This window comes from Gopherus flavomarginatus, chromosome 5 (genome assembly GCF_025201925.1).
Source record: "Gopherus flavomarginatus isolate rGopFla2 chromosome 5, rGopFla2.mat.asm, whole genome shotgun sequence".
Classification (NCBI taxonomy): domain Eukaryota; kingdom Metazoa; phylum Chordata; order Testudines; family Testudinidae; genus Gopherus; species Gopherus flavomarginatus.
This window is the reverse complement of record NC_066621.1, coordinates 157547165-157567156: the sequence shown is the minus strand read 5'-3', so window position 1 is coordinate 157567156 and position 19992 is coordinate 157547165. Positions and strand designations below refer to the sequence as shown.

At 41.2% G+C, this 19992-nt stretch overlaps 1 protein-coding gene across 2 annotated transcripts in view; it reads right to left on the bottom strand.

Annotated features, from left to right (window-relative positions):
- MDGA2 (MAM domain containing glycosylphosphatidylinositol anchor 2) overlaps window positions 1-19992 on the bottom strand; it is a 661668-nt gene that overhangs the window by 26546 nt on the left and 615130 nt on the right. For both annotated transcript variants that reach the window (XM_050954596.1, XM_050954598.1), the window contains exon 12: window positions 8827-8847. In XM_050954596.1, the coding sequence (XP_050810553.1) occupies window positions 8827-8847 (21 nt within the window). The remainder of the gene's footprint in view (window positions 1-8826; window positions 8848-19992) is intronic.

Sequence of the window (19992 nt, the reverse complement as noted above, 5' to 3'; positions counted from 1 at the left end):
GCTATTATTAATCCCTCAGGTCATCCATTCTCCCATAAAACCCAGATTTAAATATGAATAGTTATACTTGAATATCTTATTGAGACATAACTTCTGTTCACATTAATGGAAGCTACATACACGTATCATAACAACAGATCCTTAGTGGTCGTTAATAAACTTGCAAAAGAAAGATAATACAGATTTAAGGCTAAATCTCAGTCTTTAACCTACTGGAAAATGCTCATTTAGCTATTTCAGAAGTCTCATAATATGGAATAATTTTATGTCATTTGCGTGCTGCAGAATGTACGCATGAAGGTAATGATTCTGGTCTCACATAAACCAGTTTTATCCAGGGCAAATCCACTGACTACTTTAACTTGATGGGCCTGATTCTGTGTAAATCAAAAATAAAGGGCAGAATTTCCTGGGTTTTAAATCAGTTCTTAGTTGCCCATGAACACAGATTTTTGGTGGTTTATTTATTCAGACAGACAGACAGACAGACGGCATCTTTAAATTGACACTTGTGAGGTAAATAAGATGGGAATCTAGAAAACAAAGATGATGTGGGTAATGGAAAAGAGAATCTTTTATCTCTAGTTTACTGGTCTGAATCCATCTAAAGGATGAAAACCTGGCCCAATTGAAGTCAATGAGAATGTTGTCATTGACTTCAGTAGGGCCAGGCTTTTTGCCCCAGATATTATTGACCTAAAGTTGTGACCACCTGATGGCAGTTCAGTAGCCATGTCTACACTACTCTTGACGCCAATGCGATCAATGCAGCAGCATCGATTTAGTGGGTCTGGTGAAGACATGCTAAGTCAATGAGAGAGCACTCTCCTGTCGACATCTTTAATCCACCTCAACTAGAGACAGAAGCTATGTCACCAGAGAGCGTCTCCCGTCAACAAGGCGTAGTGCGGACATTGCTGTAAGCTGAACTAAGGCACATCCACTTAAGTGATGTTACTTATGTAACTTAACTAGCGTAACTTAGATCGAATGACAGTATTAGTGTAGCCCAGGCCTCGGTAAAATAATTGGATGGGCTCACTCCAGTTTGTGATAGACATGTTTCCCCATCTTCACTAGGACAGTTGGAAGCTGATCCTGACAAACCAAGGGCAGGGGTATAGGTAGGGCAATGAGATACCCCAACTCACTGCTCACAGTGATCCTTCTTACTAATGCAGCTCTGATGTTTCCCACATTGAAATTGTTCTGTAGACAGAGGACTTAATATCTAGGACTGTTAAACTGGGTCCTTTAACTGAACAATAAATTTGCCAAGAAAGAAGAAAAGAAGGCAAGAACTTTTGAATTTTAAAATTGGAGAAAAATGTCATTTAATGCACCTGGGACTGCTATTAAATATTTTCTTAATAAATTAAACATAGACGTAGTCAATGAAGGGCTGATTAAATGCCCATTCAAGTTAATGGGAGTCTTTCCATTCTGCCCTAATTATTAACACACTAGATGGGATCATCAGCGAGCAGGTTTAAAGTGTTGAGTCATCTACAATAGAACCACAGAGTTACGAACACCAGAGTTATTAACTGACCAGTCAACCACACACCTCATTTGGACCAGAAGTATGCAATCAGGCAGCAGCAGAGACCAAGAAAACAAAAAACAAATGCAGCACAATTGTGCAGCGCAAGTGTCCAGTACAGTACAAGCAAATACAGTGTTAAATGTAAACTACTAAAAAAATAAAGGAAAAGTTTTAAAAAAGATTTGACAAGGTAAGGTAACTGTTTCTGTGCTTGTTTCTTTTAAATTAAGACGGTTAAAAGCATTTTTCTTATGCATAGTAAAGTTTCAAAGCTGTATTAAGTCAATGTTCAGTTGAAACTTTTCAAAGAACAACCATAATGTTTTGTTCAGAGTTAACAAGCATTTCAGAATTACAAACAACCTCCATTCCTGAGCTTTTACTGTATTCTAGGCTATTCTCAGTGGTGGCAGATGACAGAACAAGGAGCAACAGTCAAGGTGCGGTGGGGGAGGTCTAGACTAAATATAGGAAACACTATTTCAGTAGGAGGTTGGTGAAGCACTGGAATGGGTTACCTAGGAGGTGGTGGAATCTCCATCCTTAGAGGTTTTTAAGGCCCAGCTTGACAAAGCTCTGGCTGGGATGATTTAGTTGGGGTTGGTCCTGCTTTGAGCAGGGGGTTGGACTAGATGACCTCCTGAGGTCTCTTCCAACCCTAATCTGTGATTCTGTGATTCTTGAACTTTAGAATCAGAGAACCTGATCACAGTAGCTGAGAACCAGTTTTAATCCCACTGTAGTTGACTCATAGCAAGAATACTGATGGGCCTGAAATACTTCCTTCTCTTTCCAGCTGCATTTCTGCACATCTGACTAAACACGATGTCTGGGCAATAAAAGGTACGTTTCTCATTGCCCATAGCGGTTTACATCTTATTCAGTCTGCCACAGGAGTTCCTAAAGCTCAACACACAGCCAAAATGCTTATTGAGATTTATTTTTGTCAAGTATCACTAGCAGGATATTTCATGAAATATTACCACTATAAGTAAATGTCTATGGATTTCAGCTTAGTAACATCCTTTTATAAAGCTAGTTTGCTTTGCCTTTGTTCTAGATAGACTTATGTGTAGTGCTGGGGAGGAGCCGATGGTTGTGGTACATGTAGTTACCAATGACATAGGGAAGGGTAGGAGAGACGTCTTGGAGGCCAAATTTAGGCTGCTAGGAAAGAGACTGAAATTCAGGACCTCTATGGTGGAATTCTCAGAAATGCTCCCAGTTCTACAGGCAGGGCCTGGTAGGCAGGTAGAGCTTCAGAGTCTCAGTGTGTGGATGAGACAATGGTGTAGAGAGGAGGGGTTTAGATTCATTAGGAACTGGGGAAACTTTTGGGATAGGGGGACCAGACTGCTGGCACTTAACATTAAAAAGGTTGCAGAGCAGTTTTTAAACTAAGAGATGGGGGAAAGCTGACTGTTGCAGAGGAGCACGTGGATTGGACAGAGACTTCTCTTAGAGGAGAGTCTCTTGATAGAGATTCTCTAGGTTTTAGTCAGGAGGAGAGGATGGAAGAGGATAATCTAGGGCCCAGATCAGATGAGAAACATTCACATTAAAAAAAAATTGGACACATCAGAAAAGGGCAGACAAACAAACAGTGACAATTTTTTAAAGTGCTTGTATATAAATGCTAGAAGTCTATATAATAAGATGGGTGAACTAGAGTGCCTCGCGATAAAGGAGGATATTGATATAATAGGCATCACAGAAACCGGTGGACTGAGGACAATCACTGGGACACAATCATTCCAGTGTAAAAAATATATCAGAAGGACATAACAGGTCATGGGGAGGGGGGAGGAGTGGCACTATATGTGAAAGAAAATGTAGAAACAAATGAAGTAAAAATCTTAAGTGAATCCACATGCTCCATAGAATCTCTATGGATAGTAATTCATGCTCTAATAAAAATATAACATTAGGGATCTATTATCGACCACCTGACCAGGACAGTAATAGTGATGATGAAATGCTAAGGGAAATTAGAGAGGCTATCAAAATTAAGAACTCAATAATAGTGGGGGATTTCAATTATCCCCATACTGACTGGGAAAATGTCACCTCAGGATGAAATGCAGAGACAAAATTCTTGATACTTTAAATGACTGATTATTGGAGCAGCTGGTACAGGAACCCACAAGGAGAGAGGCAACTCTCGATTTAGTCCTGAGTGGAGCGCGGGAGCTGGTCCAAGAGGTAACTATAACAGGACCGTTTGGAAATAGTGACCATAAGCTAATAACATTTAACATCCCTGTGGTGGGAAGAACATCTCAACAGCCCAACACTGTGGCATTTAATTTCAGAAGGAGAACTATGCAAAAATAAGGGGGTTAGTTAAACAAAAGTTAAAAAGTATGTGACTTAAGTGAAATCCCTGCAAGCTGCATGGACACTTTTCAAAGACACCATAATAGAGGCCCAACTTCAATGTATACCTCAAATTAAGAAACACAGTAAAAGAACTAAAAAAGAGCCACCGTGGCTTAACAACCATGTAAAAGAAGCAGAGAGAGATAAAAAGGCATCTTTTAAAAAGTGGAAGTCAAATCCTAGTGAGGTAAATAGAAAGGAACATAAACACTGCCTAATTAAATGTAAAAATGTAATAAGAAAAGCCAAAGAGGAGTTTGAAGAAAGCCTAGCCAAAAACTCGAAAGGTCATCACAAAATGTTTTTTAAGTACCTCAGAAGCAGGAAGCCTGCTAAACAGCCAGTGGCGTCCCTGGCGATCGAGATACAAAAGGAGCACTTAAAGACGAAAAGGTCATTGCCCAGAAACTAAATGGATTCTCTGCTTCAGTCTTCACGGCTGAGGATGTTAGGGAGATTCCCAAACCTGAGTCAGCTTTTGTAGGTGACAAATTTGAGGAACTGTCACAGATTGAGGTGTCACCAGAGGAGGTTTTGGAATTAATTGATAAACTTAACAGTAACAAGTCACTGGGACCAGATGCTGTTCACTCAAGAGTTCTGAAAGAACTCAAATGTGAAATTGCGGAAATATTAACTATGGTTTGTAACCTGTCCTTTAAATTGGCTTCTGCACCCAGTGACTGGAAGATAGCTAATGTAATGCAAATATTTAAAAAGGGCTCTAGAGGCGATCCCAGCAATTACAGGCCACTAAGTCTAATGTCAGTACTGGGCAAATTAGTTGAGACAATAGTAAAGAATAAAATTGTCAGACACATAGAAGAACATAAATTGTTGGGTAAAAGTCAGCGTGGTTTCTTTAAAGAGAAATCGTGTCTTACTAATCTATTAGAGTTCTTTGAAGGGGTCAACAAACATGTGGACAAGGGGGATCCAGTGGATATAGTGTACTTAGAGTTCCAGAAAGCCTTTGACAAGGTCCCTCACCAAAGACTCTTACGTAAATTAAGTTGTCATGGGATAAGAGGGAAGGTTCTTTCATGGATTGAGAACTGGTTAAAAGACAGGGAAAAAAGGGTAGAAATAAATGGTAAATTCTCAGAATGGAGAGGGGTAACAAGTGGTATCCCCCAAGGGTCAGCCCTCAGACCAATCCTATTCAACTTATTCATAAATGATCTGGAGAAAGGGGTTTAAAAGTGAGGTGGCAAAGTTTGCAGATGATTCTAAACTGCTCAGGATAGTTAAGACCAAAGCAGACTGTGAAGAACTTCAAAAAGATCTCACAAAACTAAGTGATTGGGAAACAAAATAGCAAATGAAATTTAATGTGGATGAATGTAAAGTAATGCACACTGGAAGAAATAATCCCAACTATATATACAATATGATGGGGGCTAATTTAGCTACAACAAATCAGGAAAAAGATCTTGGAGTCATCGTGGATAGTTTTCTGAAGATTTCCACGCAGTGTGCAGCGGCGGTCAAAAAAGCAAACAGGATGTTAGGAATCATTAAAACGGGGACAGAAAATAAGACGAAGAGTATTTTATTGCCCTGACATAAATCCATGGTACGCCCACATCTTAAATACTGAGTACAGATGTGGTCTCCTCATCTCAAAAAAGATATACTGACATTAGAAAAGTTTCAGAGAAGGGCAACTAAAATGATTAGGGGTTTGGAACGGGTCCCATATGAGGAGAAATTAAACAGGCTAGGACTTTTCAGCTTGGAAAAGAGGAGACTAAGGGGAGATATGATAGAGGTATATAAAATCATGAGTGATGTAGAGAAAGTAAATAAGGAAAAGTTATTTACTTGTTCCTATAATACAAGAAATAGGGGCCACCAAATGAAATTAATGGATAGCAGGTTTAAAACAAATAAAAGGAAGTTCTTCTTCACACAGTGCACAGTCAACTTGTGGAATTCCTTGCCTGAAGAGGTTATGAAGGCTAGGACTATAACAGCATTTAAAAGAGAACTGGATAAATTCATGGAGGTTAAGTCCATTAATGGATATTAGCCAGGAGGGGTAAGGAATGGTGTTTTTAGCCTCTGTTTGTCAGAGGGTGGAGATGGATGGAAGGAGAGACATCACTTGACCATTGCCTGTTGGGTTCACTCCCTCTGGGGCACCTGGAATTGGCCACTGTCAGTAGACAGGATACTTAGCTAGGTGGACTTTTGGTCTGATCCAGTACGGCCATTCTTATGTTCTTATGAGAAACAGCAAGAAAGCTCTGCTTTCAGCTATTTGAGCATCTCATCCAATAAATGATCATAGTTTTTTCAAAATCACAGATACAAATAACGAGATATTCACTAAAGAGACTCAGTGTTACAGCTAGATTTCTCAGACCTGAAGAAGAGCTCTGTGTAAGCTAAAATGCTTGACTCCCTCACCAACTGAAATTGGTCCAATAAAAGATATCACCTCACCCACCTTGTCTCTCTAATATTCTGGGACCAAAATGGCTACAACACCACAGTATACATAGATATTGGATTCATTCATGAGGAGATAACTGGCTCGGTGGATATGAGGAAAGCGGTGGTCATGACATACCGTGACTTTAGCAAAATTTTTGATATGGTCTCCCACAGTATTCTTGCCAGCAAGTTAAAGAAATAGGGATTGGATTAATAGACTACAAGGTGGATAGAAAACTGGATAGATCGTTGGATTCAACAGGTAGTGATCAATGGCTCAATGTCTAGTTGTCAGCCGGTATCAAGCGGAGTGCCCCAATGGAAGGTCCTAGGGCTGATTCATTAATGATCTGGATGATGGGGTGGATTACACCCTCAGCAAATTCACGCATGACACTAAGCTGGGGGAGAGGTAGATACTCTGGAGGGTAGGGATAAGGTCCAGAGTGACCTAGACAAATTGGAGGATTGGGCCAAAAGAAATCTGATGAGGTTCAACAAGGAAAAGTGCAGAGTCCTGGATTTAGGATGGAAGAATCCCATGCACTTCAGTCTCAGACTGGAGACTGAATGGCTAAGCAGCAGTTCTGCAGAAAAGGAGTTGGGGATTACAGTGGATGAGAAGCTGGATATGAGTCAACAGTGTGCCCTTATTGCTAAGAAGGCTAATGGTATAATGGGCTGTATTAGTAGGAGCACTGCCAGCAGATTGAGGGAAGTGACTATTCCCCTCTATTCAGCACTGGTGACGCCATGCCTGGAGTAGTGAGTCCAGTTTTGGGCACCCCACTACAGAAAGGATGTGGACAAATTGGAGAGTCTAGTGGAGGACATCGAAAATGATTAGGGGGCTGGGGCACACGACTTATGAGGAGAGGCTGAGGGAACGGTGCTTATTTAGTCTCCAGAAGAGAAGAGTGAGGGGGGATTTGATAGCAGCCTTCAACTACCTGAAGGGGGGTTACAAAGAGGATGGAGCTAGACTGTTCTCAGTGGTGGCAGATGACAGAATAAGGAGCAATGGTCTCAAGTTGCAATGGGGGAGGTCTAGGATGGATATTAGGAAAAACTATTTCATTGGGAGGGTGGTGAAGCACTGGAATGGGTTACCTAGGGAGGTGATGGAATCTCCAGCATTAGAGATTTTTAAGGTCCCGCTTGACAAAGCCCTGGCTGGGATGATTTAGTTGGGGTTGGTTCTGCTTTGAGCAAAGAGTTGGACTAGATTACCTCCTGGAGTCTTTTCCAACCCTAATCTTCTATGATTCTATGATATTCACTGTGCCTTCCACCTTATCTCCTCCAGCTCGTTGAAAACAACTTTTCTTGAGTTTTTACAACACATCTGAACTCAGAGGTGTGTGAAGATGAGAATGAACATAAAGGAAAGGTTAACCAACAAAAGTATAACTGGGTTCAAAAAATAATTTTATATATTCACAGAGGATAGGTCCATCAATGGCTATTAGCCAAGATGGTCAGGGATGCTACCCTATGCTTTAGGTATTACTAAACCTCTGACTGCCTGAAGCTGGGACTGGACCATGGGATGGATCACTCAATAAATTGCTCTGTTTTGTTTTTTCCCTCTGAAGCATCTGGCCCCTGAGCACTGTTGGAAGAGATTGGTCTAGATGGACCATTGGTCTGACCCAAAATAGGCATTCTTATGTTCAATACAGTAATTTACAGAACTTCAGTAATGATTCAGGTTCACTCTCCGGTGATAGGTCTGGTGGGTTCTTATTTTATTTGAACCAGTTTGCCCTTCCTTAGGGCAAGTGTACATATTCCCATAGCAAAGCAAGTAACCACTATGGCATGGAGCAATAGCTTCTCTCTCTTATCAGTCCTGGAGGTAGGTATATGTAGATGAGGTTCTGACCAGAATCAGAACTGTGAAAACATCATGACAAATACGATGGTGTTTCTGGTCCAACAGAAGAGGAAGTTTTAATAATCTTAGAAGAGTGTCTTTTCTTTCAAGATTATTAGCCTAATTTTGCAAACGCAGGAAGTTAGCATGTGGAGCCACATACTCAAGTATTTATGTATTGCTGCAAACTACACTGAGGAATCCATAGCTTCACCCACTCATTTACATTCACTTTCTCCTTTCTTTGTTAATCAAGGACCATTTGGAGGACCTTTGAAAGCATATGCACATTTTCCTTAGGGATTATTCATTGGTTTCAGACACAGGGGAAGGGGTACGTCCAGCAGCTGTAATCTTCTCTTGACCTGAGTACTGTCTGTTTAGCAACTGGAAATTAAAAAAAGTTCCAGTCTCCAACCGCAAGCGAGTGCAGTCCTATGTGACAGACTTAAAATGGACCTTATGGAATCCATGGACTATAGCTGAAAATGAAATGCTGCCCATTTATTGCATAATCATGAAGCAACAATTAATGCAAAGCTAATTCTTCCAATGATGAAGTGCAGCAAAGGATAAAGATACTTACTTAAGTGAGGATTGACGGGAGCTGGAAGAAAGACAGAAAAGAACACATTTAGTGTCATTTGAAAGCCTTTTTAAAAGCAGTTCTCTACTCATCCTACATCTTCCCCCGGGGGCCGTCTAAGAACACTGATGATCGCATACGGCGAGGGTCAGCACCACAGCCACCGTCTTGCTCTTTAACTATCTAAAGACATCGGCAGGGAGTAATGGGAGACAGCCCTTCTTTCCCGGGATGAGCATGCTCCTCCCCAGCGCGCACAGTCAGGTATCAGACCTAGACCTTCACACCTATTTTAAGGAAGAAAGCTGCTGTCCAGCTAACAGCAGGCTGATGTCCTATTGCTGAAGCGAACACATGACAGAAAATGGGTAAAACTGAACAAGCAGAGGGTTCAGGTTAGACTCTGTTCATCCCTGAATGTGGGGTCCTAGCAGTACACTGGATTACAGGGAATTTCACCTGTCATGAATCCATTCTCATGTGTTTAAAAATGGTGCCATGTTAAATGTCAACAGCCTAAATCACACTTCCCATCTTACACTGGTTCAGGTTTCTTTAAAGCAGAGTGCACAGCGGGGTGGGGGGTGTCAGGCTCCCCCCGGCTGCTGACCAGAGCTGGGTGGCACAGCAGCAGAGCCCCTTCCCGGCAGGCATGACGGAGGGGCAGCCAGGGCTGGTATTGCAACCCTGTGTGCGCCCCCACACACTTTGCAGTGCTTTAAGTGCCATGGGCAACAGGCACCCCCAGCCTCCGGGAGGAGTGGAGCAGGGGGCACTGGGCATCCCAGCCTCCAGGAGGGTTCGGAATATTGGATCTGGGCTTTTGATGCTTCCTAGGGAAGTGGAGACGCAGATGGAGGATGTGGTCAAGGGCTCCCAGAACTGCCCGGCCCCTCCTGGGGATGCTGTCAGCCTGACCATCTCTCAATGTGAGACCATGGGGTCAAGTGTGGGGCAGGGAGACTGCAGGGCTGGGTGCAGGGGGCAGACCTTGGGGATGGGGGTGGAAAGAGTGTAAGGCTGGGTGTGGGACAGCAGGAGGAGAGTGTGGAGCTGTGGGTGCAGAGAGGACAGCATGCGTTTTTGATGCAGAGGCAGCATGAGGCAGCATGAGGGAAGAGTGTGGGGCTGGGGAGGGCTGAGAGCTCTGGGCCCCCTCCTTAGAGAAATTTCAGTTGTGCCCGTATTTAAGTGAAGTTTTATGTCAGAAAAACACGTTGGGAAACAGAACTTGTAGCATTCTCAAAAGCACCCATCTGACTTTCAAACAATAGCAGGGGGAACATACAGAATTTCTTTGTAGTCAAAGATGAAGTAATATAAATAAAGTATTCTGTTCTAAAAACCAGTACACGACACTTCTAGGTATATCACTGTTCACTAGTTACATGATATACTTACCTTTAAAACAATAAAGAATTGACAGCTATTGGCCACAATATTAATAAAACACAGTTCTGAAATGCATGATCCCAGTGTCCTCTCTATGATCTTCCAGGTACAATATATGCATATCAGAGAAGGATTATAAACTTGGAAGGTTAAGGCAGTAATTTTATAAAATATTACAGTAATTACTCTGCTAATCCCCACAGATCCAAAGTAGGATGATAAGGCACAGTGATTTTAAGTCTCAGAGAATGGTAGATAAACTTGGTTGTGTGATTCAAGATCTGGTGTGTAATTGCTTGGAACGCCTTTGGATCCATATGCCTTTTCCCATCTATAATTTGACAATTCCGCAATGTCGGATTTTTAATGGAGTAGGGATGAAATTCACCCCTGCTGAGAGGGTCAGCACCATGCCTGTGCATCACTGAAGACCTCAAAACAAGGCTGAAGTGGGAATTAGATGGTGCATAGGCCATGTCCTGGCCACGCGCACAGGAGAGGATTTCAGCCGGGTTATTTAGGAAACAGAGACTTGTTCCTGTAATCATGAGGGATTGTGGTTTAGGCCCAGAATCAGAAAGGGACAATTATCTAAAGAAACTCTGCAATCTAATTCTGGCTCCAAACGACGTTTGATGAAACCCTGTAACCCTACTGTACTGTAGATCTGCAGATGAAGGCTTTGTTAATAACAGACTTCTACCCAATTATTGCTGCATGTGTTGATACTACTAGTCACCTGCTCTGTTTATGGACATACACACTTTGCGTCTGACCTTCCCTCATGAGTTATACTTAGCTGCAGATTCAACTTGACATTTAAAAAAACCCCTCCATTTAGTAGCTCTGCCATTTTAGCTCACTCTACCTAAAAGAATGATCTGTGATTTGCCAGAGGGACTTCGTTGTTAACTTCCATTAGCTAATCTCACATGCATTTGTTAAAAAGAAAAAAATTACCTTTCACTCTTCAAGAAACATTCATTCTGTGTGCTTCTTGAGTGGTTGAACTCAGAATTAGCTGAAATTGCTAGAAACTGCATTTAGTGAGCTTGCTTTGTAATTGTACAGAGAAGCTTTTATAGAAACTATCATTAATGGGTCACCTTGAGCCACGCTAGTCAGACTGCTCAGAGTACAGCAACCAGACCGAAAAGGGCTGGCTGCCAAGCAAGCATCAGCTCAGACTGATTGACAAAAGCAGAATAACCAATTAAGCTATGGTTGGGCTGGACTTATTTACACATGGTGAACTGGCAAAAAAGTTCTTTCCTAAGTAATGCAGCAAGGAGCTATAAAATAGGGGCAAATGATTCTCAAAGTCTCATTTCTGAAAGGTCAGGTTGCTGTGTGAGCCAGAAGTAGTACGTAAAATTAGCCATGAAAGGAAACTAATGGATGACTGAAGGGCTACATTCCTGAGGTTGAGTTTGAACTGTCTAGAAAACCTTTAAAGTTCAGAGTTATATCCATTCTTCGGTGAAATCATCTGTGAGCTTAAACTCAAAAAGGAAGCTTACAAGAAGTGGCAATTTGGACACTAGGGACACTAGATGACTAGGGAGGAATATAAAATATTGCTAGAGCATTTAGGGGTGTAAATCAGGAAGGCCAAGGCACAATTAGAGTTGTAGCTAGCAAGGGATGGGAAGGTTAACAAGAAGGGTTTCTACAGGTATATTAGCAACAAGAAGGTGGTCAGGGAAAGTGTGGGGCCCTCACTGAATGGGGGAGGCAACATGCTGACAGAGGATGTGGAAAAAGCTGAAGTACTCAATGCTTTTTTGCCTCTGTCTTCACAGACAAGGGCAGCTCCTAGACTGCTGCACTGGGCAGCACAGTATGGGGAGGAGGTGATCAGCCCTCAGTGGTGAAAGAACAGGGTAAGGACTATTTAGAAAAGCTGGACGTACACAAGTCTAGGGTCCAGATCTAATGCATCCAAGGGTGCTGAGGGAGTTGGCTGATGTGGTTGCAGAGCCACTGGCCATTATCTTTGAAAATTTGTGGTGATTGAGGCAGGTCCCAGACAATTGGAAAAAGGCAAATACAGTGCCCATCTTTAAAAAAGGGAAGAAAGAGAACCCAGGGAACTACAGACTGGTCAGCCTCGCTTCAGTCTCCATTAAAATCATAGAGCAGGTCCTCAAGGAATCCATTTTGAAGCACTTAGAGGAGAGGAAGGTGATCAGGAACAGTCAGCATGGATTCACCAAGGGCAAGTCATGCCTGACTAACCTGACTGCGTCTATGATGAGATAACTGGTTCTGTGGATATGCGGGAAGCGGTGGATGTGATATATCTTGAATTTAGCAAAGCTTTTGATACAGTCTCCCACAGTATTTTTTCCCAGCAAGTTAAAGAAGTATGGACTGGATGAATGGACTATAAGGTGGATAGAAAGCTGGTTGGATTATCAGGCTCAACAGGTAGTGATCAACAGCTCGATGTCTATTTGGCAGCCGGTATCAAGCAGAGTGCCCCGGGGGTGGGTCACGGGGATGGTTTTGTTCAATATCTTTATCAATTATCTGGATGATGGGATTAATTGCACCTTCAGCAAGTTCACAGATGACACTAAGCTGGGGGAAGAGGTAGATATGCTGGAGGGTAGGGATAGGGTCCAGAGTGACCTAGACAAATTGGAGGATTGGGTCAAAAGAAATCTGAAGAGGTTCAACAAGGAAAAGTGCAGAGTCCTGCACTTAGGAAGGAAGAATCCCATGCACTGGTACAGGCTGGGGACCAACTGGCTAAGCAGAAATTCTGCAGAAAAGGACCTAGGGATTAGAGTGGATGAGAAGCTGGATACGAGTCAGCAGTGTGCCCTTGTTGCCAACTAGGCCAACGGCATTTTGGGCTGTATTAGCAGGAGCATTGCCAGCAGATCGAGGGAAGTGATTATTCTCCTCTGTTCAGCACTGGTGAGGTCACACCTGGAGTACTGCATCCAGTTTTAGTCTCTGCACTACAGAAGGCATGTGGACAAGCTGGAGGGAGCCCAGCAGAGGGCAATGAAAATGATTAGGGGGCTGGGGCACATGACTTACGAGGAGAGGCTGAGGGAACTGGGCTTATTTGGTCTGCGGAAGAGAAGAATGAGGGGGGATTTGATAGCAGCCTTCAACTACCTGAAGGGGGGGTTACAAAGAGGATGGAGCTAGGCCGTTCTCAGTGATGGCAGATGACAGACAAAGAAGCAATGGTCTCAAGTTGCAGTGGGGGAGGTCTAGGTTGGATATTAGGAAAAACTATTTCCCTAGGAGGATGGTGAAGCACTGGAATGGGTTCCCTAGGGAGGTGGTGGAATCTCCACCTTTAGAGGTTTTTAGGGCCCAGCTTGACAAAGCCCTGGCTGGGATGATTTTGCTGGTGTTGGTCCTGCTTTGAGCAGAGGATTGGACTAGATGTCCTTCTGAGGTCTCTTCCTACCCTAATATTCTATGAATTTGAGATTCTAGTCAGTTCATCCTGATTCTAGCTGATCTGTTTTATACAGAAAGCGTTCTCAGAACAGAAAGAATTGTTATAAAGCTATTGGACTCTGCTGGGTCCACTTTGTCTGTTTTGTTAGCTTTTTACCTCAGGCACGTGGGGCATAAACCACACTTTCATTTTGAGACTTTATTTCTGGTAATCCTTGTCCATGTAGATTACACCACACAAACCTTGGCAGAGAGCTCAGTTATGCTCTTATCTTTTATTCTTAGTAAAAAAAAAAAATCCCTTTCACATTCAATGGGTGATTCTCTCTCATTATAAAACCTATCTAAAAACCTACTTAAATTTACCACAAATTCTTCCAAAATTGAAAACTTGATTAAGGAACAATTGAGGTGCCCTTATGTGCTAGTCCAAAAAACACATACAATTACACTCATTGCCAGGGGATGTTGTGAAGACTAAAAGTATAATTGAGTTCTCAAAACAGAACGGGATAAGTTCAGGAGAACAGGTCCATCAATGGCTACTAGCCCATGAGGGTCAGGGATGCAACCCCATGCTCAATTAATTGCCCTGTTCTGCTCATTCCCTCTGACGCACATGGCATTGGCTACTCTCAGAAGACAGTTTACTGGCTAGATGCACCATTGGTCTGACCCAGTATGGCTGTTCTTAGACATCTCATTAAAAAAACAAACAGTTTTGTACATCAATAGCTAAGCTTAAATATACTATATTTTCAGCTGTCTGATTATATTTTTTATTATTGGTATGATAATTAAGCTTAGTGGGAAACAACTTCCCCATCCTATGAAATTTTTTGAGATATCGGAAAAAATGTCCATCCAAAACTGGGACAAAAAGTCTAAATCTTCAAAATTTTTGCAAACAAAAATCTTAAAGTTTTGGTTCAGGTCAATCAAAATGTTTGGTTTTGATTCAGACTTCTCTCTCTCTCTTTTTTTTTAAACATGTTTTAGTCTAAATTTACTAAATTTTTAAAATGAAAAGTTGTTTCAACTCAAACCTTCAGAACTTCCCAATTTGAAAATGTGGAAATGAGATTTTACCCCAAAACTTTTCCAGTAGGGATATTAATTGAAATGGATCCTGTTCTGCAAAAAGGTGGTGGTTGTTTTTTTTGTGACAAATTGGCATTTTTCAGTGAAAAAATGGTTTGTTGAAAATTTCCTGATCGGCTCTTATTACAATAGTGCATAAAGGCCCCAATCAAGATGAGAAACTGATAATATTAGGCAATACACATACACATGGTTAGAGAGAGCCCTTGCTCCAAAGAACATGCAATCTAAATAGGAAACACAAACAAAAGGAGAATGGAAATATTAAGCCAATTAAGCTAAGAGACACAAAAGAAACCAGGGCTGGGTGATGATCTGGCCTAATAATTGTGACACCTAACTTAACATGCTGTTTTAAACACACACCCGTGTCCTGGAATTTTCTGTTTGCGCATCCCCAAAATGGCCTTAGTTTTGTGCTGTAGTGCTGCTCTCTAATCTTTTTATATAAGGTCCCTATCCTGCAACTGGATCAATGAGGCTGGATCTTTGTACCCATCTGGGGTCTGATCTGACCTCAGGATCAAGGTGTGTAATAGTGATATACTTTTCTAACCTACAGAAAAGTCGTTATTTTTTTTTTAAATTAACATTTAGCCTATGAAAATGTTAAGTGTTGTAGTAGTAATTGACAACTTCATATGGCAGACCATTCCTCTTCTGCACAGGTGTATCAAGAGTCCCAGTCTATAGACTGTGAAGAAATACTGCCCATTGCTTTTGGAGTGGTAAGAAGCAGCTCAGTTTGCTGTTTAAGATTTTTTTTTTAATATAGGAAGATCTATAAGGAAAGTGTGTGTTCAGATTTGAAATGGAGTAACTGAACATTCAGAGATTTTATAGCTGCCTTTACCATACCAGCCTACATGGATTTATGTGAAATGATGATAAAATTGTTACTATAAGACATATTTGTACTGCACTAGCCTACACAGTTGATTAGTGCTATTTAAATAGATGTGATTCTGTTTACTTGGTGCACTGAATGTTCTCTTGCAGAATAATATATGCATCTAATAAGTGATTCGTCAAGCGTTAGCTGACTGTAGTCATGATGTCATTCATACTATGCTGATTTCTCCTTTCTTCATGCCACAGTGGAGAGAAGGTAGAAAACCAAGCATGTGTACACACTTTAGATTGATAGTATTCAGATACTAGTGTGTTTTCCCTTTTTCGTCTACGCCCAAAAGTGTGTGTTAGGAAAACATTTTACTGAGATTTTCCTAATTATACAGTTTCCACATTTCAGACATTCATTCAAACAGCTCCTAACAGATAAGCTCATTGAAAGTTGCATGTGTTTGTATCTGAGCAATGTAAATGTTAATCTGCAGTTGCTGGTTTCATTCACGCTGTGCTGTGCTCTGGAACACTCCAATATTAGATTAACTTCATACTACTTGATAGTAAATAAAGAAGTCACTGGAATACATTCAGATTCCAATGCATTCGTTATAGCCACGAAGAACTGTGACACATCTTGTGCATTTGTAAGTGAAATGCAGATTTTCACTGTTTAATATTTTAAATGGTAAAAGACAACAAGAAATGCCACATCAACAGATATAAACATGAAAAATATTAATCTCAATATATTTCCATACAGTTATTCCAGTTGTTCGGCAATGAACTTGCTGATGGGGATAGCTTTCAATGGTAAATTCACTGATGGTGCCAGCTTTCAAGGCCAGAGATCCAACTCATAATGAGGAAATTTCATCTGTAAAAATTATGTTATACTTCATTTCCTGCAGACCTGTACAAATGTGTGGATTTGGGAGTTACAAAGCAGCTGAGAAACTGGGTGGAAATTTTATGATGAACTGCATTATTTTGAATGGGAATATTTTGAAAACCCAGGAAAATTATGAATACTTAGCATAAAATACTCTTTGGGCTAGATCTCCTGCATAGCTTCACTAAGGGCTGGTCTTCATTACGGGGAGATCGACACTGTTGCAATTGCTGTAACAGGGATTGATTTAGCAGGTCTAGTGAAGACCAACTAAATTGACAGCAGAGTGCTCTCTGGTCGACCTCGGTACTCCAGCTCTCTGAGTAAGGGAAGTCGACTGGAGAGCATCTCCTGTCGATTCAGTGCAGTGGAGACACCGGGGTAAACTTACCTAAGCTATGTCGACTCCACCTACATTACTCACTTAGCTGGAGTGGCGTAACTTAGGTTGAATTATCCCTGTAGTGAAGACAAGCCAGTGGTGGTATGTCTACTTGCATTAGTTGAAGATTTGGCACTTCAATCCCCAATTTACTAAAAATCTCTTAAAAAACCTTTATTCTAGCCTAAGTCAAGCATACCTATTTAAAGATAAATCAGATGCTTCAATCAAAATTTGGGCGATATATTGAAAAGCTTTGAAAATGGGGATTTACGGGGTCAAGCTACCAAGGTAATTTGCACTTGTAACCTAGGATAGGGTATGGATTTAGGAGGAAGGAAGGAAAGTTGGTGCACTAACCCAGCAGGGTCCCGGTTTCAGTCAATGGGAACTGAGGGCTATTGGACTCTTGTAGGATCCAGGCCCTAGTCCCAGTAAACGGTGCACTTAAAATCAGTCTGTTCTGTTTTTTACTTTTCTGTAGTTCACAGACCGCTTTTTAACCAGTGCGAAACCACAGAATTATAGTTACTCTGCCTCTGAAACAACATACTGTGTGCGCAAACTGGATTTATTTTTTTCATGCATGTCTTTCAATTTTTATGAAACTAGAATTTCATATTTTAACTCTTTGCTGGTAGCCAGAACTCTGCAACCTCTGCCAGAAGCACTGAGAGGAAATCAATTTCTATAACTCATGAGGCCATAGAAGCAAAAGACATGATGAAAATTGATTGTTGATTCTTGAAAATGTTCCAACAACTCTTAAAGGGCGAAATTGGCTCCATGTGGAGCCAACACACAGACTATACAGGGGATGGATCACTTGATGATTACCTGTTCTGTTCATTCCTTCTGGGGCACCTGGCATTGGCTACTTTTGGAAGACAGGATACTGGGCTAGATGGACCTTTGGTCTGACCCAGTATGGCCATTCTTATGTTCTAATGATGCACTATCTAAACCAGATCGGCAACCTTTCAGAAGTGATGTGCCGGGTCTTCATTTATCCACTCTAATTTAAGGTTTCGTGTGCCAGTGATACATTTGAACATTTTTAGACGGTCTCTTTCTACAGGTCTATAACATATAACTAAATTATTGTTGTATGCAAAGTAAATAAGGTTTTTAAAATGTTTGAGATGCTTCATTTAAAATTAAATTAAAATGCAGAGCCCCCTGGACCGGTGGCCAGGACCCAGCAGTGTGAGTGCCACTGAAAATCAGCATGCCGCCTTTGGCACAAGTGCCATAGGTTGCCTACCCTTGATGTAAACCCAACTTAAGCCCTCAAAGTAGGATTTAAGTTGTGCCCTGCCCGTCAATTCTCCTTCTGTACACTTGTAGGGTTCAGCTCCGTTCAAAGAAAGATGCAGCAAACAGCTCTAGCATCTCTAATTAGAATGAGTCTGATCTGCATTTTATCCGGGATAAAATAAAAAGTGAGTAAAAATATAATTAGCCTGATGATAAATATGTAATATACTAAGAGATGTAGGTTACCAATAATAGAGCTCACAATGGAATACTAATCTATTAGTGTGAGAATTAAACCTACAGTATGTTTCAATGAGAAATGTCATAAGAGATGATGTGAGAAACATAGGCTGGCACTGCTGGAATCCAGGATAAGTTCCTCTTGGAGACAGAACGCAACTCAACACACATTTGATTAAAAGTATATTGAAAATCTTACGATCCCAATGCTTCACTGCTTGGCCAGATGCCCAAAGAACAAACATTTGCAGTGAAAAATGGTTTGCAAATAGTTACCGTAATTGTCCTTTCTAGCCACGTTCCCTCTGCTTTTATTTTAATTCCTGGACAAATATTTACGGTTTACCATCTACATTTATGTGGACTTGCTGCTGTGAAATGCATCCTGTCAGCCTGTTAACAACATCTCTAGGAATCAAGCATTTTGAGGTTATAAATATATAACTCTACGCTGGGATACATGTGTGAGATCTCATTATTTTAAGGCTGAACCTATAACACCTTGAAAATAAAGCTTTATAATAGGTGTGCTGAGACAACTGTTATGATAATGATGCTCAGACGCACCCCATGTTTGAAGTGCATGAAGGCTAACTATCTCGATTCTACTTTAAAGGAAAGCAGCTTGAGATTTATCCTGTTGATTTGCAGCCTATTCATGATCTTTAAAACTGCAAAGTTGCAGGTAGCAGCATCAATAGCGCTGAACCACACTCCAAAACTAAGGTACCCATCTTGCATATAATGCAAACTGCTTGTTTTCTGCTGGGTGGTTTGATTTTGCAGCAGGTACCTGATCAGCATATTTGAAATGTGTGTTTATTTCATTTAAATCTCTATCAGTGACAGATCTGAGAACAAAGTTCCCTCGAGCAGAAACATGCCCTTTCTGTGGCAGGAAGGAGGTGTTTCTACCAATGCAGGGCTAGACACTTCAGTTGACTTAATAAGTCAGCAAAATTCTGAATTCAGCAAGCGACCTTGAGGGGTGTGTGAGTGTGTATGCCTCTAGCACACTGCCACAGCTAATACTTGAAACAACCTCTTGTGCTCCACAGGCCACAAGCACTGCCAGATGAGCCAAAGGAGAGATGAGTTAACCAAACTACCCATAAGTTGGATGCTGCTCTTTGCATCTGTCAGGAAGAGGAAGGCTGATCCAGGAGTTAAGCTGCTAGCCTGGGACTCAGGAGACCTAAGTGACCTAAGCACCTGCTTTGGTTAGTTCATACGTTTGGACACAAATACATTGCTCTGACAACTACTTTCTGCAAGGCTCACCTTGTGTGTAGAAGAACTGTCAGGAATGGAAAGTAGAAATATGTGCTTGTGGAATCAATATTTTTGGTTGTCTCATCTCATTTTTTTTTGTTGATATTAACACACCAAAATAAATTATTTGCACTGGGATTGAGCATGGCAGAGCTAATAATTGATCATGAATAATTTATTTGATAAATGTAGCCTATTTTTCTTTTCATGAATTGCGCACAAGCTGCTTACAGTTTCCTCAGTTCTTTTCATTATTGAAAATTATTTGACAAATAATTTCTGGGAGTAATTCTTAGTCTGCAGATTGCCTCCGAGCCATCTATTATAGCTGTTGTTCAAAATTAAGCTCTCTCAAGTT